Here is a 25,476-nt window from a genome sequence, read left to right on the forward strand (position 1 = left end):
TACATGCTTTAGCAGAAAGAAGATGATTTTGAAGAGCTTATTTTCAATTAAAGATCTAATCATATCAGTTTACATCAAAAGATCTAAATAAGAAAAGCCAAGAAACAAGGAAGCTGGCTGATATAGGCATTTTATTATCAATTAGCTGTATCTCTCTCTCTCTCTCTACATTTCAAAATTAAACTATATTTTATTAAGAAAAACTGTTTATAACAAAGTACATGAAAAAATTCTTTATAAGAGGTAGAATTACCTTACTATTAATCTATAATTCATATACAGTATATTGTATATATATGCACACACATGCTACTTTGTGTGTGTATGTTACATACACACAGTTGTGAAACAAGTACAGTATTGCATGTAAATTTTATTCAGTGATTTATATAGCTGCTCTCAGTATTGCTTATTAACACTTTCAGTACAACTTTCCATAGCAATTTGTGGTCTGATCTTTTTAAAAAATAATGTGGCACTTTATCTTAACTTCAGTTGCAGGGCATTCACAAGTCTTCAGGAACAAAGACTGACAATTCAGCCAAGTTTTATTTTCAAGTTTCCGTAGATATCGGAAAAACTTATAGGTAACAGATCTGTTTTGGTTTTGTCTGCTAAATTAGTGGCAAATCAAGTCCTCACAGCTGTTTACATTTTTTTGCTTACTACGCATTTTGGAGTTCTGAAAATTTTACACGTGATCTCTAGTACTTCACTGTAATACCACTTCATTCTAAGTCTCATTCCTCGTTACACCTGATTAAACTATACGTTAAAGAGCATCTTTTCTACTGACAAAAACATTCTGTGATACAGGATGTTACATTAGCTGTATGTTTAACAATAATTAAAAAGTTTATGAAGCATCCAATTTATAAATGAAAATTTAATATACTTCCAACATTTACTTTAGTATGCTTTGCTAATGAAACTGTACACATACTGCCAAATGTAGGTTAAAAACATGTAAGTATGCAGCACTGCCAAATTGTACATACACATTCTTACCAACTTAAGTTTGGTTTGCCTTCATTTTTGCAGTATATATTGCATAGCAAAATTTAACGTTCTACCTTGAAAAGAAAGAAGTTAAAACACTCCTTTAAGACAAATTGAAAGAAAGTGTTAATTGTACAATGGAATAATCAGGTAAATTACTTTCTCTTTGCAATGGAAGATGTAAGTTACATTACATCTCAACAAGTATTTTCCCTTTATTTTTCTTTCATAGTGTTTCCTTATGAAACATTAGCAGCTGAAAGTGGAAAGCAGACTATGTATCAAGTGCTTTCAGTTGACAGTGTGATAACTCTGTCTCTCACTAGTTAGACTTCCATTAAGTTACCAGAAGACCAATTAGTGAAAAAGTAATTACACTAGGCTTTTAGCAATAATGATGGACCCATAAAACAAGAAAAACCATCTTGTTCATAAAAAAAATTTCATCTTTGATAAAACATAAAAATTCTTTAAAATACACATTTTTGTAGCAAAGTAGTGAACAACACTAAATTAAAATATATTCGAATTTTTACATAATTTTATATATATTGCTTACCAAAATATTCTCTTAATACATATTTTAACACTGTACACGTTAATAAATGCCTTAGTGAAACTCATTAGAAATATATTCAAGCTGTCTCAACATTAAAAATTTAAATCTGTATATAACATGGGGTAAAATAATTTCCGTAAATTCAACATCAGTGCATCTGCAGTAGTCATTAACAAGAAATTTCTGCCTGTTAAGAAGTCTCCTCTTGGTGTTAAGGTTTTAATATGTCTTGTATTGAAGATTCCTCCTCAGAGTGAGCTTCCTTCCTTAAGTTCTTCTCCTTCATGAAGGACTTCGATTTTAAGAGCTCAACAGGTTTCACCAAAGCAGGAAGGCTTTAGTACTGAACATACTCAGACTGAAGGGACTGTGCAGAGAAGAAAAACTGATTAAAACTCACTGGGGAGGTTATACTTGTATATGATATGCATTTTGCACTTAAAGAGTAGGGGAAGGACAGGAAGAAGGAAAATAAACAGAGTTGGAGAGGGATCTGAATTTCTGCATAGGTAAAAATGAATAAAATAGAAGGAACTCAAACACTGGATAAAGTCCATCAACTTTCCTGTATCTACACTTACTTTTCCAAACCAAATTCTAGAGATTCTTGAAGAAAGTGTTACAAATCCTTTAAAACACCACCTTAAAAGAATACCTTAAAAATGTGTTGGAAAAACATGATTGCAGTTACTATAATTGAATTGTTTCCATTTATCCTGAATGAGACTCAAAGTGCTACTGTAAAAAATACAGCATACTTTAGATGCCGATTCAGGTAATGACATAGGAAACGTATATGGTGTAGCTAATCACCGAGAAAAAAGTTACAGCAGTACAATTATGCACATGAATAAATTTATATACGATTACTAAAACCAGATGAAAATGAAGCACTGCAAATGGTTCATCTGGATTAGCAGTCAATATAATTAACAGGAAAGCATAACCTGGTCTACTCTATTTATTTGCATTTCTGGTTCTACTGAAATCTAAGGTTTTATTATAAAGTAATTAATCAGTTTAGACAGCATCCAAATATTTTATTACCTCCTATACAGATGTGTTCAGGAAGTCATTCTAATGAATAAAAAGTCTTATCTGAGCGCGCTGTTCACTGTACTAGTATGGTTATAAACAAATAGCAAATAAAAAAACCAAACCATATTTTAAAACTGCATCAATTCATCAGAATTAGAGAGAACTACTGGAGAACAACATGAATCCCAAGAAAGCTCAGAACCTTGGAGAATTCTCTTTCCACTATTCCTAACTAGCCACTACAGAAATGCTCTTTGGCATCCATAATGAAATCTATTAGTAGAAGTGCATAATAGATATATAAATCTTTAGAGCTTTAACTAATATAACAAAACTACTTTTTTTTCTATATCTTAAGTCTCAGTATATATTTCCAAAGTTGTCTTTTAAATGCATTTTCACATCTTGAAGATCTGAGACCATCTGGACAGTCTTTCCTAGGTTGAAAAAGAAGTGCTGTTCAGCATATAAAGATTTGAATACCACTGACTAAAAAGGGTCTGTTTCTAGTACTGAATGGATTCAACATGAAGGGTATCATTTAATAGAAAATACTTTACCGTAAAACTAAACAGATGTAACAAGTATTTTTTCATTATAGGCTCAGAATCACCATGGAATACACAATCACAGAAACTTGTTTTTCCTCACTCCATTCTCTAATAATTATTCTGGATTATTAGCTTTGGTGAGAGCATTTGTCAAGCTATTTATTACATATGTAAGAGTGAGGCAAAAGGAATAGCCCTTCATTAATGAGCACTTGAAACTTCTGCTCTCTTAATGATCCTCAAAGCTTTCTTGTTTTCAGAAGTGTATTTTTACAATCAGAAAGCTGGTTACACTTAATTAGAGTATTATTTGAAATGGATCCTTCAAAACTAAATTCCAAGTAAAGTTGATTAACAAACATAAAAAAATGCATGAAATTTAATTAATACACTCATATGTTGTACAGTAATAGATTATTTGACACTTGGACAGATGAAAAGTGACCAGAAAGCACTGTACACTTTTGGTAGCTAGCATTAGTTGACAAAGAACTATGAACAGCAGCCCTTTACTTAGCAGACAGTAGTAACCAGGAATTCTACATCATAGTTTAAATAAATGAACCATAAATTAAAGATTGTGAAGTTTACACTAAAAATCTTGAAATTGTTAGGAACCCAAGTTACAAAAATACAGAAAAAAATTAATGGCAACATACAAAAAAGAACAAATATCCACGCAGAACAGATTGCTTAGAAACAAGATAGCATCCTGGCCTGTATCAGAAACAGTGTGGCCAGCAGGAGCAGGGAGGTGATCGTGCCCCTGTACTCGGCACTGGTGAGGCCGCACCTCGAATCCTGTGTTCAGTTTTGGGCCCCTCACTACAGGAAGGACATGGAGGTGCTGGAGCGTGTCCAGAGGAGGGCAACGGAGCTGGTGAAGGGCCTGGAGCACAAGTCTTATGAGGAGCGGCTGAGGGAACTGGGGTTGTTTAGTCTGGAGAAGAGGAGGCTGAGGGGAGACCTCATCGCGCCCTACAACTACCTGAAAGGAGGTTGTAGCGAGGTGGGTGTTGGTCTCTTCTCCGAAGTAACTAGCGATAGGACAAGAGGAAATGGCCTCAAGTTGCGCCAAGGGAGGTTTAGATTGAACATTAGAAAAAATTTCTTTACTGAAAGAGTGGTCAGGCCTTGGAACAGGCTGCCCAGGGAAGTGGTGGAGTCACCATCCCTGGAGGTATTTAAAAGACGTGTAGATGAGGCCCTTAGGGACATGGTTTAGTGGACATGGTGTGTTGGGTTGACGGTTGGACACGATGATCTTAGAGGTCTTTTCCAACCTGTATGATTCTATGATTCTATGATTCTATGTTTTGTTGATTTTCATTACAGATGGGTAGGCAGGGTTTATTTTATTTATTTTCAAATTAAGAAATATGTTTTTCAGTGTGTTCCCACCCTCACAATAGCTCTACTTCACATAGCAATGATTTCTTCCTAATGTTTCAAAGCCTTTTCTGAATTTAGGGAAGAATTAAATCTAAGCAGCATTTTTCCAGATTAAGATTAATTGATGTGATTTCCCATAAAGTTCATATTACTAAAAACATGGTGATAGCCATAACAACTGAGCTGTTGTGAAGTATACAGACTAATTTTTGAGTTTGAAAAATGAAATTATAGCTGGAGACGGTTGGGTGTTTTTTTTGCTTTTGCAGTTAAGTAATTTGTGCTCTTAAATCTCTTCACATTGTCCCAAGAAATTGACTGTAATATTTCAAAGCCTTCAATTGTGACTTTTTTTCCTTTTTTTTTAAATCTTTTGAGGAGTTTTCTATTTTAAAATTTACATTCCTACCTCCTGTTTGCAGTGACTCAAAGTATGGCCTGTGATTCTGAAAGCTTTATTAAAACCAAAAAGCCCCAATACACCTTTGCAAATCATATGCTGGTATTTAACAAAATCTTATTTAAAATAGAGGTAAAAATAGACGGAAAAAACCAAACAAAATTGACTGCTGAATTGCAATGATGAGAGTGTAAAATCAGTTAATTGAGTAGAATTCTCAATGTGTACTCCTACAGTGGTCCCATGCAGTGTCAAGCTTGGCATTTTATACCCAAGTATCAGACATTTAAACAAAGAACTAAGAATTAGTTAGCTTTGCTACAATTAAAGATATCTAATGAAGTTCACGCTGAAGCAACTGCTTAGATCACTATCATTTTTCTTATTCCGTAGGAGGCACAGAAAGCCTCCTGGAAGAGAAAATAAGCCACAGATGCATCTAGGCACTAGAACCATACTTGCATGCATTCAACGTCAGGACCAAGTCAGCTGCGGGTTAATTTTTAAGAGGGAACAACTCTATAGCACTTAGAGCTATCTGTTAGGATTTGAACATGCACTTTTTCCAGATAATTGCAAAAAGTAATTTAAGTTTTTTGAATTGTCCATCAACTCTCCCAAAACATTGTTGCAACAGGAGTGTTGCAACAGGCAAGAATTACCATGAATACACAAGATCCACTAAAATAAATCAGGATATATTATAGAAAATGCATACGCACTTGAAGCTATCCTTTGAATCTGCTAAATTTACAGATCAGTAAGATGCATAAGATGCACTAGTGTTTGTCTCCCTTTTTGCAAAGGCTGTCCTATATTCATTAATGGTAAGTTCTTATTAAAAAAACCCTATTCTACAAGTATAAAGATCACATATATGAATTTTAAAATACTGCTACACTTCTCAATTTTTTAAAATTTTTCTATCTTGCCAGTTTCCATGACAGCTATAGAAGCAAAAGGTGACTCATCTTAAGACTACTCAGTTACATACTCTTCCATAAAAATACATTTTAAAGAGAGATATTTAGATTTATAACTATTGTAAGAACAAAGTAAAAATCTTATTGTGGCACCTTAAAATGTGACTATACGCGATAAGATTATTTCTGCAAATTATAATTGTGAGAGATTCTGGTTAATCAAAACATCCAATTTGTAAAATTTGCACATAAAGTATTCTATTTGGCTAGAACGGCAAGTTGTCTATTCTACGAAAATCAAGCTTTTCTTCTAGATCATCAGCATACAACAGCATAAACACAATAAAAAGGAAGTGGATTATAAGCTTACACTGATGAAGGACAAAAACCATGAGGGAAAAATGCATGGCTGACAACAACAGGAAGTCATAGTCATGGTTATTTTTTGTTTGTTTTAAATGGAATGTGGAACAATAGTATTAATAAATGTTTTTCAATGTTTCGTTACAAAACGGGGGAAAAAAAAGAGTATTGAATAACTTTTTCTTCCATACTGTGAAAAAAAAATTATATACTTGCATTTCATAAAAATGAAGTTCCCAATTTTCTCACTAATGAGATTAAAGAATATTAATTAGAACTGAAAATTTACTTTCCTAACCATCTTAAAATGCTCCTGCACCAGTCGTGTTGACAGTTAAACTTAGAAAGAGAAATAAAAGTGATAAGGTGATTTTCTAAAATAGAGTACCTACATGATTAGCTTGATATCTAACTTGGGTAAGTGAGATTCTGCTAATAAAAAGAGGAGGAATATAATTCACATCATTCAAGAGTTCTTTGATGAGATAAGTTAAATGAATAAACATAACCACCAGTATATATAATAGACTTCTGGCAGGTACATTATCTGATGTGTTCCAATTAGAAAAAAGTGCAATGTAATACAAACACTATTGCAACAAGACTAAGATTTGGCTGACAAGACTTCCAAGTAATTTCAGCATCTAAAGCAGTGAAGTGGAAATAACAGAATTCTGCCAGAACTTGTATTAAGGCTTGATGCTACTCCATATTTTGCTCATGAGCTTAAGACCACTGATGAATATCACCAAAAGCAAAATAGCTGGATGTCAGTGGTTGAAGTGGTAAGACAAAACAATCTTCCTTCGTTGGTTAATTGGTCCCTTTTGGTCAACTGAATTGGTCAACTCAGTCAATTGTGCATAAAATGGGTAACAATTTAATGCACTCCACTGTGATTGTTATAGATGCACAGGGCCATATGGTATATTAAGAAGCACATGCAACATTCAGAACATGTTTGAAAAACATCTTGCAAGCAGGAAAGCAGTTTAACCATTATTATATTGAAATAAGATTACAGGTAAGTCAGAAACTTGTATTTTGCTACATAGACTTTGCATGGCATGATTCTTTCTAAGAAATGCTGGTTCTCACATCACAATACATAAAATCCTTTTTCTCTCACCTCACTCTTCCGGATAAGACTGGATATAGCATCTCATCGCTATATTTGACTGTGTATAACCTCTACTCCTAATCAGCAAATGATATAAAGCCAAGAATTGTTCAAAGGTTACAGCCTTACATCCTTCCATGCATTACTAAGTCATTAAGATAGGTAGGAAGATTAAAAATGTTCTTAAAACAGGAGAAACGTGCATTCTAGAAAGTTACTTTTCCTGCAAAAATGTTTCCCATTCAACCCAAAACTTTATACTATGCCTAAAATATTTAATTTAAATCACTGTTTTAAGTCACTTCATAGTTTTATTGCAAGGGAACAACAGTTCATTTCGCTCTTTACCAAGATGCGCATAGCTATAGTCCCTCTCTGATGTCAAGATGGCTGTTCACCTGTTCATGAACTGCTCTTTTCCTCTTCCTTAAATTAAGCAGTAATCAACATTCTTTGCTTTTTTCCCTTTTCCTAAGTATTTTAGTCATCCTTATCTAAGAAGGAAACGTGCTACAATACTAGAAGAGACAGTTACATTGTAAACCCAGCCCCTCTCCCTACATACATTTGGGGAATTTTTGTATCAATTCCATTATGTTGAACCGTAAGGGTTTATGAGATGAAATAGAAACATAGTGCTAACCTAGAATTCTGTAAATATCCAGACATAAATAAGAAACAAAGTGACAAGCATTACTTAATTTCTTAGCCTACGCTTATGGAACAAGCCCACTAACTTTGATTTTGTTGTTAAATATTATTTGTAGCATAAAGGTATGGCAACTGCCTTTCCAAAGAAGCAGACAGTTCGTAGTTTTTAATATGTTACATTTTCATTCAACCTTTTAATATGTTTGAGGAAATGTGCTGATTGTTTCTGTAATGGTTTATGTTATCACATGGTACTCTTGTGACTTCTGGCCTATTGTGAACAATGTCAGCTTATTTTCATGACTCAGTCACATCAGAGTTATAAGGCGTTTCTCTGCATGTAGGTTTACATATTTATGCATAATATGCAGCTGTAATTAGAATATGGAAAAAAACTCTAAGAATTGCTGCTGACAGCATATCCTGGGGGTGCTGGTTGACAGCCGGCTGAACATGAGCCAGCAGTGTGCCCAGGTGGCCAAGAAGGCCAATGGCATCCTGGCCTGTATCAGGAATAGTGTGGCCAGCAGGAGTAGGGAGGTGATCGTGCCCCTGTACTCGGCACTGGTGAGGCCGCACCTCGAATCCTGTGTTCAGTTTTGGGCCCCTCACTACAGGAAGGACATGGAGGTGCTGGAGCGTGTCCAGAGAAGGGCAACAAAGCTGGTGAAGGGCCTGGAGCACAAGTCTTATGAGGAGCGGCTGAGGGAACTGGGGTTGTTTAGCCTGGAGAAGAGGAGGCTGAGGGGAGACCTCATCGCACTCTACAACTACCTGAAGGGAGGTTGTAGCGAGGTGGGTGTTGGTCTCTTCTCCCAAGTAACTAGCAATAGGACGAGAGGAAATGGCCTCAAGCTGCGCCAGGGGAGGTTTAGATTGAACATTAGGAAAAATTTCTTTACTGAAAGAGTGGTCAGGCCTTGGAACAGGCTGCCCGGGGAAGTGGTGGAGTCACCATTCCTGGAGGTATTTAAAAGACGTGTAAATGAGGCGCTTAGGGACATGGTTTAGTGGGCATGGTGGTGTTATGTTGACGGTTGGACTCGATGATCTTAGAGGTCTTTTCCAACCTTAATGATTCTATGATTCTATTCTATGATTCTACAATTTACAGAAGATACAATAGAAAAGAATGGGAATGGATTGACCTTCCATAGAATTATTGTTCAAGTACATTAAATATGAGACAATATTGAAGGTGAGAAATAAAGAAAAAAAAGAATCAGACACTTTACCACCTAGTTATTCAGATGAGTGATTGCTCTCTACCATTGCTGGTGTATTGACTTTGGTTCCAGTATACTCAACTGGAGCCTCTGTCAGTCGTCCTGAGGACTGAACTTCTGTAAGCATATTGGATAAAAGACTAGGAACACCTAAAAAGGCTGACTTTCCAGAATCATCAGAATTCATGAACAAATGGAAGACTCCTGGATGTGTCTCAAATCAAACATCCTCAGCTTGCTATACAGCTTTTCACCTCTCTCCTCATCTCTACGCCTGGAGGAATTAAACCAAATCAGTTACTTAAACTAAAACAGTTCTCTTGTTCTAGAACTGATTTCATCACAAGAAAACTGGGATGGTTTCTATAGCCAACTTGAGAAAAATTTCCATTATATATAGTTTTCCTCAATCCCATGTAGCAGGTGAAAACACAGCCAAATTAAAGAGGTAAAACAACTTCAAAAAACTGAGAGGATGTGGTAATATTCAAGAAGGCCCTTGCAAATAAGTTACTGCTGATGTTTAAAGTAAAGTTTAAACTCAAATTTAAACTCAATGCAGAACACTCAGTGATCCTAAGATCACGGAATATTAACATTTATTTCCAGATAAGTTGTAGTGGATAAGAAGCTAAATGTACTTTCAAACAAGGAGTCTGAAAGCATCAAGTATTTTAAAGAGTTGCTTTAGGTCAAACACATCCTAGCACAGTAACTCTACTCCTTTTCCAGTGGAAGTACCCATTGAATTTATGAGAATACAGAATCAAGTTCCCTCAACTAACTTCATTTTCAATGTACTTTGTATGCTAGTTAGGTTTCAGTCACTGCAATTTAATTCCACAGTGGAACAATGAGAATTTATTTCCTACTGTCGCCTATCCTCAGAAAGCGTAATTCATACTCCCAAGCTATAAACATGTGGCTTCAGAACTGTAAGTGGTGCCACATACTAGCTGTTAACGAGAGGGTAGATCGCCCACTTCTTCAGAAAAAAGAGAACATCAACCTATGAATGATCTTTTTGGCTGACATCCTAGTTACATGCAATCTGTGTATTAGCTGTTTTAAGACAGAGGACTCACCACACTCAAAAACAGTAGCAGGTATAACACTAAAACTTTCGTTATACTGAAACAATTTATCAGTGGTAAGGAAGCAGAAAAGAAGGTGTAATATTCTGAAGTTAATTTTATACGAAGGTAATTTTATTTCCAGCAGCTAAAAAAATAAAAATCTGAAGTGTCAGTACTACTAAACAGAGACTGACAGGTTCAATTAATTGTAGGCAATATAGTCCATTAAAAAGACTGCACTAATTTTTATAATTAGTAGGATATCAAATCTTTGGAAACCAGATATTTTAAATTGTTTTTATAGTAATAAATGTTTTTTTCCCTAAATTCCTATTTTAATAATGGAAGTTTCTCTGGTCTCTCTTCTCTGCATTTTGTATAGAATCACTTTCAAGTTGCATTAATTTATCCGTGCATCCTCTTTATACAGACTCTTTCACACAGAAAAAGGGCACAAAATAAGCCTAACGTAGCAAAGTTGTTGAGGAATGAAAGCTACACTGGTGAGACCATCAGAAATATCTTGCTCTAAAATACTTTTCACATTTGGTGTTAGGAAAGGACTAGGTTTCAAGTCAAGTGGACTCATCTTTCAAATGAGCCCTATCTTTAAGAATGTTGTATCTTCCATTTAGTATGATACATACAAAGGCTTCCTTAAATCTGTTACTGCATGAAGATTAAGATACGTAATAAACTTATAAACCATGTTATGGATAATTTGAAATAAAAAAAAAATCTAAAGGGTAAGAACATCCATAAAAAAGATATCAGAAAAGGTGTTCATTTAAGTTCAGGAATGATTTATTTTCATGAACCCTCCGTGATCTAGATGCTTGAAAGAGATGGAAAAAAAGCAGCTGAAATGATAATTACTTAAAAAGGTAACAGACAAAGGTGCTGTTCAGAAACATTAAAGGAAGGCAGAGAATTATGCTCAGTTAAGATTTTTTTGCAACAGCTTTGCTTGCAGAAGTAAGGAAGATCAGCATCGGTCAGATGCTTGAAAGTGCTATTGTGACTATGAACTTACAGGAATTGATTGACTCTGGTATCGTGCTGGAGGAGTTGTAAGGCCCATAAAGGAAGGTTGATGCATAGTCATCTGTCACGACGCTGTGAAAACTGGTTTGGCTGCTCAGGTTGTTGCCACTACTGCTGTTTCTGTTGTATAAGTTGTTGTTCAGTTCATGGTTATTTCTGTGAGGCAGCTGCAAGCTGCCATTCAAGTGGCTGGAGATTTGGCTTACAGAAAAACCTGTCCTAGAGGACAATGATGTCATTTTGCTCTCATCATCATCTGAAGCAGCATACAGGTTCCCTAGAGAACTGGCTAGTCTGGAGTTTATGGAAACGCTGAATGGAAAACACATGGGGGGGAAAAAAATACATACAAGGTATATATAGATACATAAAAAAAAACGTAACATACAACTCAGAAGACATTAGGTGAATAACACAGACCATTCTGAAATAATTTGTGTCTGCACACAGGTTCATCTTCTAGCTCTCAAATAATGAAAACCAGAATTCTTTATCAGGAGTTCCCAAACTTTGTTTATTCAAGCACTACCACAGCCAGCTTTCACCTCTGTCAAACCATATGCACATGCAGGAGATTGTGTTAAAAGGTTCAGGCAGTGGCTGATCTACACTGAAGTGCTTTGTGTACATGTTAACAGTTTAAGAACTCCTCTTCTGTTTCTTGAAATCAGTAACGTGATACAAGTCTTCAAGTAACCAAGAAGTAATATGATAAAATTTGAGAATAAAAATAGGGTGTCCTGAAATATCTCCCTAAGTTAGTTATTTTCTTCAAGTAAATATTTGTGCCCAGAAGTTATTAAAAATGCCCAGAAGTTATTAAAAATAATTCTAAATTTCATTTAACATCCCTAATTACTTAGTACAATAGTAATAATGGAATTAAATAGCAATAAATCAAGGGTTCATAAAAATCATATTAATTACCACTCAGTATTCTTCTGAGATTAACAGTATATAGACTTGTGGGAATACTTGCAGAACTTCTGTAAACTCAGATGAGTAAAAAAAAAAAACCTGAGCAATGTAATACTGTTTCTGACTTGATATAATCCCACCAAAACTCTCATACCAGTAGTATAGGTTTTGGTTTTTGATTGTTTTTTAAATCTGCAGGCAACTGAAGTTTGGCTAGTGGAACAGCAAATCACTTTGTAAGTAAATTTAAGCCTTCTTACACCCAAGAACAGCAAGTGCTTCATAGACTGCATATGAGCTGAAAACCATTGTTGTATACAGGAAGTATTTGTACCAAAATAAGAATAAGAAAAAAACCTTTTAAGGTTAGAGCCTGAGGATGTGGGAATTCTGCTTATTCTTTCTGCAGATGGTGAATTAATTGCCATCACTTTGGAGGCCTTCAGAGGAGACATGGATCCTTCTGTGCTACCTGCAGTATTCAGTCTAAAAGGAGTGCAGAGTTTTAGTGAGAAGCAAGATTTTTCTAATAGAAATATACATCTGAGAAACACATACAGTCTTTCAATACATAGACTGGTATTTTAGAAAGTGGGAATTCTCAAGTCTGAGTCCGGAGAACTGAACAGCAAAAACTCAACAGTTTGCCTGTTTTCAAATATCTTTTCACAAAACTTTTCAAATATCCCACTCGCAAGTTCTTCCCCTGCTGTACCATATTATACAGCTATAGGCTACTTTTCACCTTAATAATTTGTGAAGTGTTCATTTTGTATCAAATTTGTTGTAAATTTGATTATAAATTTTAAATATTATAAATTTAGGAAAGAATACTTTTTGTGCTTATAAAGCAAGTACGAGTAGAAAAAAACAATACTGTAGCTTTCATGAGAAGAATATCATCATTTCCAAATGACAGCCAGAACATATTTACAAAGTTGCACAGAACATACAGCTCTTTCTAGGGCGGGACTCCTAATGACCAAATTCTTCATATTTTGATAATGAGCTGTAAGTATGGTACACTGGACTACTCAAAAGTGTTAGCATTATAGCTGTCCATATTAGTTTATTAAAAACTAATAAACGAATAGCCTCACAGTAGTATGAAATTCTCTCCATCTGTAGACCAGGGGATATTATCATGATCAGCTCTTAAAGGATGAAAGACCTTGGGTACAAGCTATAAGCACAGAAGGAATAACATAGAGCAGAAATAGCTTTAATTCCACACCAAGAAAGGACAAACAGACATCTCCAAGGTCAGACATCTGGAGTAATCCATCTCAAAAATCCAGGTTGTCACAAAAATGAAGATAATGTGTTCTTTATACTTTTTGATGACAGATATTTTGTCTTATATGTTGTATTTTAGAAGCAATGGGGTAAAGGATGCAATGGTCACAAAAACAAAAGACTCAATTCTGCCATTCCTCCAACTCTTAAAATTAAGTCAATTTTCACTCTATGTTTTATTTTCTTTTGGGGGGGCACTGTCAGTACTGATTTGAGATTAGTACAGGTCATAAATGAAATAAACATTTAGAAAATGAGAAGAAACTATTGGCTTTATTGGCTCCACAGACAGTTCTGAACAAAGCACGTAGTAAAGTGTTCAATGACGACTGTGTATTAAAATATGAAAAGGTGCTAAAACTCAATATTTATCTGTTACATCTTCTAAAAAAAAAAAGTAGTGATCGTATCCACTAAGCAATACCTCTAGTTCATCCACTAAAATACACTGGACAAAAACTGTGATACGCTGGCAATATGTAGCCAATTTAGGCTTTTGAGACAAGTATTAAGTGGTTATGAGTTAACTAGTTATCCTTCATTGCATAACAGCATAGATATTAGAAAATGTGACTGAGGAAATTACTTGTATGTGCTAATCATTTATTAAGAAGAATTCAAGGTATCCCTGAAGTAAAGCTGTACCCCTCTGTCCATTAGATTTGTTTCCCCCTGCATTTGCAAGTGTTTAGAAAAGTTTGTTACCTGCCACTCTCAGAAGTCTGAAATTGCTAATCAATTGATGTGATAAGTATAATTCAAAACACTGAAAATTTAAGACCTGAGTGGCATACGTTTAGAACTATAATTTTAAAGTTAATACCTGAAAGGTTGTGATATTGATCGGGTGTGCAGTTTCATGTCTTGCAGCCTAAAGAAACCAAAGCAGCAATTTGTCAAAGGATAAAAGCCTTTCCCCTCCCCCAAAGCATATTTGCATGTCTCATACTCGCTTTAAAGTACAAGACTAACAAGAGTTAAGAATTGACAATCATTATTTTAATTTACAGTTAAACAACAGAGAGGTACATCAGGTTTATTTTCAAACTTCACATTTTTACTGGTTCTGAAAAATTCAAAGTTTATATAAGGAGTACAGAAAAGTAATTATAGAAAGATAACTAAGTTCATTGAAGAATATTTTGTTTGAGACGTAAGTTTTAAAATCCTAGATAGATATAAATTTGAAGGTTTTGAAATATTTTTTTTACTTTGTCTTCTAGTGCTACAGAATAAGTAGGTATCCTGAACAGGGAGACGGGGGAGGGAGGGGAAGAAGAAATTAATAAACCAAATCTGCAACAGATATATACCTAGAGAAATTTCCACCACAGAAGGTGGTACAACTAGTACCACTGCCTTAAACAAGGCCATGTACTTGCCATAAAGATCTGATAGCATAGACTGAATTCAAAATTGCAAATTACCTCAGGATTAATTAATTACCTTAGAGCTCCAGTTGTAGCAGAACATGGCCGTCTCCGACTTTTTAAGGCATTAAGCTTATCCCCTTGTGTCATGCCATTCTGAGTTTCCACACCTGTTTTGTCTTCAAAATCATTCTGGGAAACACAAAGTATGCAAGGAAGGAAATATATCAATTCCTTAGGAGCAGTGTAGTTTCAAAGTATTGAACATCTCCTTCACAAAGATTATAATTTAAAAGGCTAATCTACAGTCTTCTGCATACATGGGGCACTACTCCCTTTGCATTCCAGTAAATTAAATGTGTCACTGTACAAACGCACATTCACAGAGGCTTTTTGCAGAATCTGACCTCAAAGTCAGTTTGGGATGCTTGAGTCTAACACCAGTATTTATTTACTTTGAAGAAGTCTGTTTTTATAGTACTTAAACTCCAACTCCTTCCTCCATAACTATTTTTAAAGTTATCATCAATGTGGAAGGGAAGCAGTAACACACAATTTTGTGATATACACAAGATGAGGAAGAAATTTAGATAAAGTTGTGTGTCCTGCAAGAGGAGCTAAAAATGAACTTTCCTAAATTACTAAATTTTTTTTTAAAAATAAAAAGTTCTCATGACCTCTAGAAAAATACAGATTTGAAAAAATTTCCCTATGAGAACTTAACAAGGAATATAGGATGAACAGATTTCAGAGTTTTATCCTACTTCTTCTAGCTTTAGAAAGTATTATAAACTCTAAGAAATATTAAACGTGTAGGCCAACACTGTTTAAATGCCTATTTATAATTTCTGACCTCAAAACAGACTTTTCTAAGACCCAAGTATTAAGTAGAGACAGTGTCTTAAGTAGCAGAGAAATGAAAGTTACACAAAGCAAGAAGAGAACTGTGATTATTTTTTTTCAAATTGCCAAATGAAAAAACCATATACCAATTATGCTTCATTTGACCTCAGATCACGTATTTGTTTGTATTACTGCAGTTACCATTGTGCCTAAGTGACCTCACTGCTCTGCATAAAACAGAACAATAGTCTCTACCATTAACCAAGATGAAAGATTGACAGAAGTAGTAATATGATAGAAGTTAATCAAATGATGTGATGTTCCAAGTGTTGTATTAATTATAGGAAAATATAAATATTTTAGCTAGACTTCATTGAAGATTATATGCTAGGCCATTGTTACCTATCATTCAGCCTCAGTGCTGATAAATTTTGTTTCACTGTCTTTACCTGCACAACAGTTATTGCATGTAGCTGTTCTGTCCTGATTCTTAGACCTCATGCATTTTTGGGACTGGGAACATTACTTTGTTTTGAGCTTCTAGAGAGCCTACAATAATGAGGTCTTGAAATATAACCAAATACCCAAAGAGATAAAGAGATAAGCTAAATGCTTTGAAAATTGAATGTTAAACAGCTTTAATATGACATCTGTAAAAAACTGAAATATACATATTACAGAGAGTGTTACAGTAGAAAAAAAGCAGCACTGTGAATTTATACTGTGAATCTGTACATAAACTGCTACACAGTGTACAGGTAGTTGAGTTGCCTGCAAGTAAGTTGCCTTGAATACCAGAAGCAGTAAAGTTGTAGTAGCAGCTCAGATTCAAAAACATTACTTTTACGATATGGCTATGTGCAGCTGTTTTCATGAGGCATACAAGATCATCTCTACACAGTGTTATATTCTCCAGTTAGTAATCTAGATATTTAACTTTACATATTCCAAGCCACAAATTGAACTTCCAAAAGGGAAATAGTACCTTTACAGAAATGCATTCAAGGTGCTCTTCCAAATTATGATAGATCACATGATAGATGATTATTTTAATTTATACTAATAACTATCTGAATAAGGTGCCCACTACATTCCTGGTCTTCTACATCAAGTAAAGGATTCCGTCAGCAACGTAAAAACTCTTTAGTTATTACAGAGTTAAGACAGGATTAATCAAATGCATAGTTCCTCTAAACTGCTTCTTACAGATACTGTAGGAAACTACAGTTTAAGATTTTTACTAGCCCAGAAGCAGAAGTATGTTCACTTTAGTTCACACTTCATGCCTATGCTTCCAATAAATAATTGTGAGGTCCCTACCCTAAATGTACACATCACATCAGTAATCCATAACACTGTGATAAAGGGATGGACATCTATACACTCATGCATTACTAGCTATAAACTTGGAATAAATAGATTTCCAGGAGGAAAACTGATTACTTTTTTCCCTCCATTCTCCAATAAACAACTGAAAACCCTCAAAGAATGACTTGAAATAATGCAAAGCTTTTGAAGTTGCAAAGTTACCTATAACAGTTTTAAATATAACCTAAGCTTTTTTCTTTTTTGTTTTGAAAAAGTGAAGATTTGTTCTAATTATGAGCTATTAAAAAAAAAGTTTAGCTATGAAAAAGCAATCTAGTACTAATACAAGTCTAAAAAAAAAATCTAAAAATCATCTATAGCTAGTTATTAAAAGATCAGCTCCATCTCTGCTGCTTTGAAATTTTTCCTGTGATCTCTTACCTCCCTATATTGATCCAAGTCTTGTACTTTATTCAAGCTCTCACTGATTGAAATGTCATTCAAGCCACAAAGAACTCTGTTAATGTTCCCATCAACTACTCGTTGTTTCTGCTTTGATCGGATGAGATCTCCCTCCAGCCATAACATTGCTTGCTTCCTTTAGGATACAAAAACAAATCAATTCATATCAACAAATTTGCATACACATAAAAAACAATATGAAAACATGCTACTCTTACAGATTGCCAACATTTGAATCTTCTGTTCACCTTCATCTGGAAAAAAAAATTCGAATGTCTATCACAAAAAAAAAAAAAAAAAGGAAATAATAATTTTCAATGGTTAAAAACAACAACAAAAAACCCCCCCAGAATTACCAACCAAGTCTGTATCCATCACAGCAATATTGCAGGTACTAAAAATTCATTTTACAAAATCCTACTGGGAAAAGAGATTAACTAAACAGGAATTTGCAATAGTATTTTAAAGGCTTTTACAATGCAACTTAAAAATTAATATAAAATAATGCTTTTATATATGTAATGTGTAGAATAAATGATGATACAGCACTTCCAACTTCTTATTAGCATGAGTTTTGTGTATACAGGTATTGTGCAGTAAAACTACAGCTGACCTGCACAGTGGAAGTGGTCATAGTCACGTAAAGTTGAACAGGACTCTAGTATCAATTTTCAGAAAATGAAAGATTGTATCCTTCAGACAGGTGGTAAAAAAATAATAATTTAATTGCTACAATGTGCATGCGCTAAACAGGCTTTTGTTGATGAGACTGCATTATTCCTCGATAAGAAAGTTTGTTGGGTAGATACCTGTCACGGTAGTTCCATCCAAGAACTGAGACCGTATTACATATTATTGTAAAAAAATTAAATTCCTATACTGAAGAGAGAAAAAATGAATGAATTAATTTTTTTCATTCATAAAATGAATTTTAGAAGTTGCATTCATTTTTAGAATGATGCAACTTATGTTAGCTTCTTCTTTCTCAATCCCGTTTTGACACTACTGGTGACATTGCTTGGATTTTGTCTGATTGTCAAAACAGGTATCTATTGCCATTAGGACAATAGAAAATTCTTACTGAACAATACTACAGCTCTTAGCTATGAATAATGTAGGTATGAATGAAAAAAAACTCTGAAGGATCTTTGCCTATCCATAAAATCAAACCAAGTATTTATACTCCACTGCAGAAAAGACATGGGCCCTGAGTTTCCCATCTTTCAAGTAAACAGCACTTACTAATCACGCTACCTACTACCTTTCTCAATTTTACTCTGTTGTGGAAGTTATTTTTAAGAGTGCATCATCCCAGCATCAACATGGTGTGGAGAAGTTTAATCGGCCTTCAGTGAGCACTTGTGGTTTGTGAAAGTTTGTGATTCACAGTACTTTGAATAATGGTGGGCGACCTCTCAAATAAAGGAGTGCCCATTCAGTTGCACTGGAAAATAAATAGGAATCCTCATTCGTTCTCAATTTCTCTTACGAATTACAGTAATACTCCTGCTTTCTCTCTGATATCCTATGGATTTTAAGATGCAAAGTTTTACTGTATTTACACAGTATCTAGCAGAGCTATTGCATTCTCTTTTTTCCAAAAAGAGACAAATTTGTGGTGGATTTTCTCAAAACGTTTTTTCTCATAACAGTGAAAATGCCTCCAACTAAATATTATCATGGTATCAACTCAAAAATATCAGCATAACCACTACAATAGTAAATGCACAATGTAGAAACCACTACAAAATTAAACTTAATGTCTACATCACTGAAGCCAGTGCAATTCGATCCTTCATTTCCAGTCAGGATCAAACCTTGAATCACCCATTCAAATTATCTGTACATGAAATGTTTTCAACCGAAAGTATACAGTCAATTTTGAGAAGGGGCTGTATTAAAACCTTACATTTGTTTTGCTAACGATTATTAGCTCCAAATCAGAAACGCTTCATACATTATGCTAGGAATCTGACAGAGATCATAAGCTGTCCACCACGTACTTATTTAATCTTTAGTTACAAGAAAGAAAAAAACATATTAATTATACTATTGTAAGATTCATTTTAAGTGTCATCATAGGCTATATATTAGAGTATATAAAGTCTATCCTTTCTATGTTAATATTTTAATAAATCCTTATTGTTGATTTAATGTTTTGTCCACATCTGGACATCACTTTCAACACATTTGTCTTTAACTCCTAAATTCCCCCAGAACACAAACATGCAGAGTCTTGAGACCCTCTGCCCCTTAAGGTGACAAAATGCATAGCACTCCAGAAAAGATGATTGCTACTAAGTAAGTTTGATTTCAATCTCAGATTAACTAACCTTAAACATATTGCAACAGGCATTAATATAAGACGTCAGTAGACAGAAAGTAGATCCTATAAATAGTGCAAGATAGATAAGGATGTAGAGAAGCAGTTGATTCTTAGTAGCAAAGAAGGTATACGTACTCTTCCAAGAAGTGTTGCTGGGGTCCTATAATAGAGCCTGGTCGACATATTCTTATCCAAGCAATGGCTTCAGCATGTGTGAACTTGTAGTGTTTCATTATATAACAGGCAATCAGTGTTCCTGTTCTCCCCAGGCCAGCTACAGAAACACAAATATCAACGTTCACATAAGAAATCATGAGCATTTCATAATTATCAAATTAAAGTATGGGATATGAGAAGACTTCTTTGCAATATTATTCACCACCTTAATATTTGAAGAAAGAATTTCTGATTCAGTATCCCATTTATCACATAATTGGATTTCAATGCTGTAGATACAAGAACAAATATATCATACTTATAAAAAGTTAACAGCATTTAACAACGCAATCACTCTTGGCACTTATACAATTCTACCTCAAACTTTTTTTTTTTTTTTAAAAGGCTGATATTTTAAAAAATGCCGTGACCAAGCTGGATACAAACTTCGTATTTATAAAACGAGTAAAAAACAAAATCACAAGTACCTTTGGGAGGCCAACACACATATTTTACAAATCAAGGTTCAAATACATGCAAATACAACACAACAGATAGCAGCACGTGTCTTCTCAGCTAGTGGCTTTTTCTTTTTGAATCAGTTTTGTTGTGAAACCAACCTATAAAACTATTCATTGCTATCTGTATAAACAGCAATGAATGTTGAGCAGCATATAATTTAATATATCAATAGCTTAAAATAATTTAACCCATTGCCCCCCAAATCACAAACTAATCCTGGTTTTAAGGGGAGAATAGAGAGACAGAAAAATTAGCTTTTATTATCAGACAAATCTCTAACTATAGAGTAAGAATGAATCTCTTTCTAGCCCTATGTTTTATCTACTAGTAAAGTGTCTCCCCATTTAAACCTTATTTTCCCGCAAAATACAGTATTTGCGATTTACAGTCTCATGGAGGCCAGCTATTGTTTACGCACCAACAACTATCTAAATGGAAACTCTCTAAGCAGCCAGACATCCTTGCTGACAATTCTATACACAACTACAAGCTCTTTACATTTAAACAATAACTAAAGCTTGTTGTGATTTTTGGAAAGTTAAGATGATTGAGGTAAAAGGATGAAAGTAAAAGTTCACAAATAGTGAGATTCCATAACTGTATATGGGAAGACTAGCTCTGAAGAATCACTTAAAAAGGAGAAGTATTGTTAGAGAAAGAGTTTTGGGCTTGGGTTTTTGGTTTTGGTTTGTTTTTTTTTTTTTTTAAAATGCAAAAAGGAATACGACATGCAAACAGATAACCAAGAGCTATACCATACTAAAGATACACCTGAATAACAAAATGGTCTCTGAAAATTGCAGGTAACATCTACTAACTGCATATATCACTAAGACTTCAGTTCTCTCTAAGTTCCTGCTAATGTACAAAGTTTCCATAGCAACCCTTTGTATTAAACCATTCTATAACTTCTGGGACAAGCAATTTCTAGTGTGGAAGCTGTGCTTGGAATACTTCTGCAATAAGAGTACAAGGAAACTACAGACAATACATTAACTCTGAGTTAACTGTTGATTTAACTTTGTATAGGCTTATTTAGAAGGGTGTAAAAAACGTAAAAAGGGTGAGATTGTTGGTTTGCTTATTAAATGGTCAGACAAAAGGCCAAAAATACTTCAGTTTAGCACGTGCATATCTAAGTCACTAGAAAAGTATATTGTATTCCTTTATCAGCTAAGCCTGGAAAATAACAATCTACTCCTGCTAATCAATAATTTATACTCTCATTTAGTCAATTAGCAGATGTCCAGCTTATTAATGCCAGAATTTCTGGGTTCTAGCCACAGTAACAACTTGTTAGCAAATAAACTTATTTATCTTTGATATGCATGTTTATTTTTCATGGAAAAATTATGAATGAATAGCACTGTTCTTGTTTCAGATCAGCAAGACATTCGTCTCCACAATGTCCTTACACAACTCTAAACATAAATCAAGCCGAACCCTTCAAAGCCTTTGTTAATCATTCTTGACTAAGCATGTTTTGTGTATTTTCTGGCTGATTTGCTGAAATAGGCTGGTTTGAAATGCTGGCATCACAATAACTCACATTAACTTGAAATGTGGAAGTCATGCTCCACAGAAAAATGTAGAACAGTCCAAAAGCACAAAGAAAACCTTTCAGTCTTTTGCATTTCCTAGCCAATTATCATAATGCTGGGAAAGCATAATGCAAAAGAGAAATCTCCATCAACTAAAACTCACGCCTTCAAGTGATATTAAGAAAAAACAGAACAACGAACAACAGATTGTCAGTTACTGTAAGTAGTAGTGTAGGATGAAATAACTTAATATGCACAGGAAAATAACAAATATTTGTCACATACTTAGTCAAATGTCATAAAGCAATATTACTTTCACAACCAGAAAGTGTTATTTTTTAAATGCTTTATTTCTGGAATAAACTCTATGGATTTATACTTTTTTTGATTTTGAACTTCAATCTGAGAAATAAGTAAGTGCATATACCTTTACAATGTACAGCAATAGCACCATCAGCATTTTCACAGATGTTCAGGAACCTCTGAACTATACTGTCGCTTGGTGTGCTTCCATCTATGAAGAACAGGTCATAATGCTCAAAACCAGCATCAGTAAAGCGTTTTGCCTCATAAATTTTTTTGTTTAGTCTTATGATTGATGTGACATTATGTTTCTTGAAATAGGGAAAGTAGGCTTCAGGTGCATGAAGAGGATAACCTATAAAAAAGTAAAGCAACAATCATTTAATGTCATAGATGAAGTTCAAAGTCCTACTAATCGAAATTGCCCCCAAAATCTTTTTTGAATTATAAACATGCTAATACTGAAAATGCTTTAATATTTTATTCAGAATAAACATGTTAAGTGATAAAAATTGTCCACAAAATGGTCATGAATACCACTATAATTGAAAAAAGGATTAAAAAAAATGAAAGCACAGTATATGTGAAACACTGTACTGTCTCCTGTTTAGCCCATTCCTCTCTACAAGTAGGGTTTTATACATAAAAGTAGGCACATATATGAATTCAGCATTTCAGAACAGCTGTTTATCTATAGTCAAGCTGCAGATCAAAGAATAAAAACATGCTTTAAGAGGAAACACTGTGTTTACGAGGAAACTAGATTGGTGATCTATACTATAGATAAGAGGAACAGTCAAAGGATAAACTGTAGTATCAGAAATATTCTTGCTCCACTGTGAAGTAAAAAACCTTTAGTGCCTTGATTCAGTTGAGAGACAAAAGGATCCTCTAAATGAAGATGGGGGGCGGGGAGGGAGGTCAAAGACCAACCACACCACAAGTGTTTAGGACACTTTCACCAAATAGATGTTGTCTGTCAATGAGGGTTTGAGGGAGTGGGTGCACATGCACACATGTCTATAGGATGTATGTATGTAAAATGTAGTTTATTCTTTCCCATTAACAATTAAGTCTTATAAACAAAACACAGGAACAACATAGCTACCACAAAAACCAGAAGGTCTGTCACGTTCTAAATTCACTGGTCTATCTCCAGAATTTTTATTTCTGTTCAAATAAAGTCCAAAAGCTTCCTCACAAAACATGGGTCATTTCCAAAAGTCATATATGCATTAGTAAATGCAATTAGATTCACAACATAATGAGAAAAATGTAGCTTTGTAATGTGTACTTACGCTGACCTGGGTGAGGCTTTTTTTCAGCCTCATAACTGGATTTTCAGCATTAGTGTTAATTTAGTAATTTTCAGTTATATACATGTTTAAAATAAAACACCGGTTTTCCAAATTCCATGGAAAAATTTAAGTAATTTGAAAAAATTCTGCAAGAAGGGACTGTAACAGTGATTAGGGAAGAAACCCAAACCAACCTAAATATTTTCTCCCTGGATCTTCAGTGGACTCTATGCAATTAGCAGCATTCCAGTCATAAAGGAAACATGAGAAAGCAGAAGTGGGAGGGGAAAGAAAAAAAAAAAGAGGTAGATATTCAGAAAACATGCTCACATAAACAAAGTGACATGGCCTAAAGAATAAGGTGAAATTCTGCAAAAATCTGATTGTAGTTTTTAAATGACTGATTTTCATTTCAGCTGGACCAAATCTCTACCTTCTCTCTGTCAGTCAAGTTTCTCTTTTTTATTCCGTTAGAATCACATAGGTTCTTCCCATCATCCCAAGAATCTTCAGTAGTAAAGTAAGCTTCTTTTTAAAGTCTTTCCTGGCCTTTGTTACAAAACACTTAATACAGTTTCTTTTGGTTTATGCAACTCACCTTTAATTCTGGATACTTACTGTATCAGGTATCAGATTCCAGGAGAAATGTAATGAATTTCTCAGGCACTTTGTCACTGAATGAAAGTCACTGACTGTTAGAAGAATTAGAATTCTTCTAGCAAAGAAGAATTCCAAAACCTTTGGAATTAAGTTCTATGATCGTATATAAAATGTTCACTGTATAATTATTCCTGAAGATGAAAATTAATCTATAAACCTCTATTATCTTCTGCTCATTTGCTGTGACCATTTAACATGCTGGAAAAAATAAGATCATAGAATAGCAATAAAATATACACCATACCATTTTCAAGTTTGCTTTTTGGGTGTGGTCCACTAAATGCCAAAAATTTTCCTGGAACAATCCAGTTGAAGTCACCGTTTTCCACTCGCTATAAAAATTTCAGAAGAGAAAGAGAAAAACATTTTGTATCTGTACATACAAGGTTAAAAAAATTACTCAAGATTTTATTTTACTTTTCACTATGTTCTTGCTGCATTAAAACAAAACACTTCAAATGTAATTAGCTAGGTTACCTATATGGGACAAACTAACTAACCATAAGCTGCTTTTCAGAAATCTGTTAATAAAATGAAATGCAAAAAAACGTGCTGAAGTTTTCCAATAAAAGCAGAAAGTTCCTATATCTAAGATATTTCTCTCTTAGAGGGTTCAGCATTTTAAGACACCTACTTACAACAACACTGACAAAACCAATATTCTTGTATGGTTTAATCAAAGAATATGGAAAAATGCTTCCCTGTAAGGCACTGGCTAAAAAACCCAATTCACAGAAAACAAATTAAAACCCAATTAGCCTTCAAAAACAATTATCCTTTCCCTGTAGAAACTGAAATTTACAGATTGGCATAAGCTCTGATGAGCCAGTAATCATAGAAGCAAAGTATAAATCAAATAAAAAGACTAAATTAAAAAAAAACTTTCAAACTGTGACATTTTGCATTTCTTGCTCACTTTTAAATGAAAACTTCAAAAAGGCTCTGCAAATTCTGTCAGTGCCAAAACTGGAAGCTGCTTTGGAAATACATAACTAAAGTTCAAAACTGCTTTCTTTTTTTTTTTTAATTGAAGAGCGGTCATTCCTCATTTGGCAATGCAGTTATTCTCAGCATGACTTTTAAGGACATGGCACTCAGTTCAACTGCATTATTAAGCTTGTGTTTTTAGCT

General features: G+C 34.3%; 1 protein-coding gene across 1 annotated transcript in view; it reads right to left on the reverse strand.

The window, feature by feature from the left end:
• Positions 1-114: 114 nt before the first annotated feature.
• Positions 115-25,476, reverse strand: part of CDC14A (cell division cycle 14A) — a 69,483-nt gene continuing 44,121 nt past the window's right edge. The window contains 10 exon segments of the mRNA XM_075156419.1: positions 115-1,925; positions 11,332-11,392; positions 11,394-11,654; positions 12,618-12,746; positions 14,380-14,427; positions 15,003-15,118; positions 17,519-17,675; positions 20,001-20,139; positions 22,512-22,742; positions 24,590-24,677. Coding sequence (XP_075012520.1) covers positions 1,896-1,925; positions 11,332-11,392; positions 11,394-11,654; positions 12,618-12,746; positions 14,380-14,427; positions 15,003-15,118; positions 17,519-17,675; positions 20,001-20,139; positions 22,512-22,742; positions 24,590-24,677 — 1,260 coding nt within the window. The 3' untranslated portion in view covers positions 115-1,895.

This window comes from Calonectris borealis, chromosome 8, assembly GCF_964195595.1.
Source record: "Calonectris borealis chromosome 8, bCalBor7.hap1.2, whole genome shotgun sequence".
NCBI classification, from domain to species: Eukaryota; Metazoa; Chordata; class Aves; order Procellariiformes; family Procellariidae; genus Calonectris; species Calonectris borealis.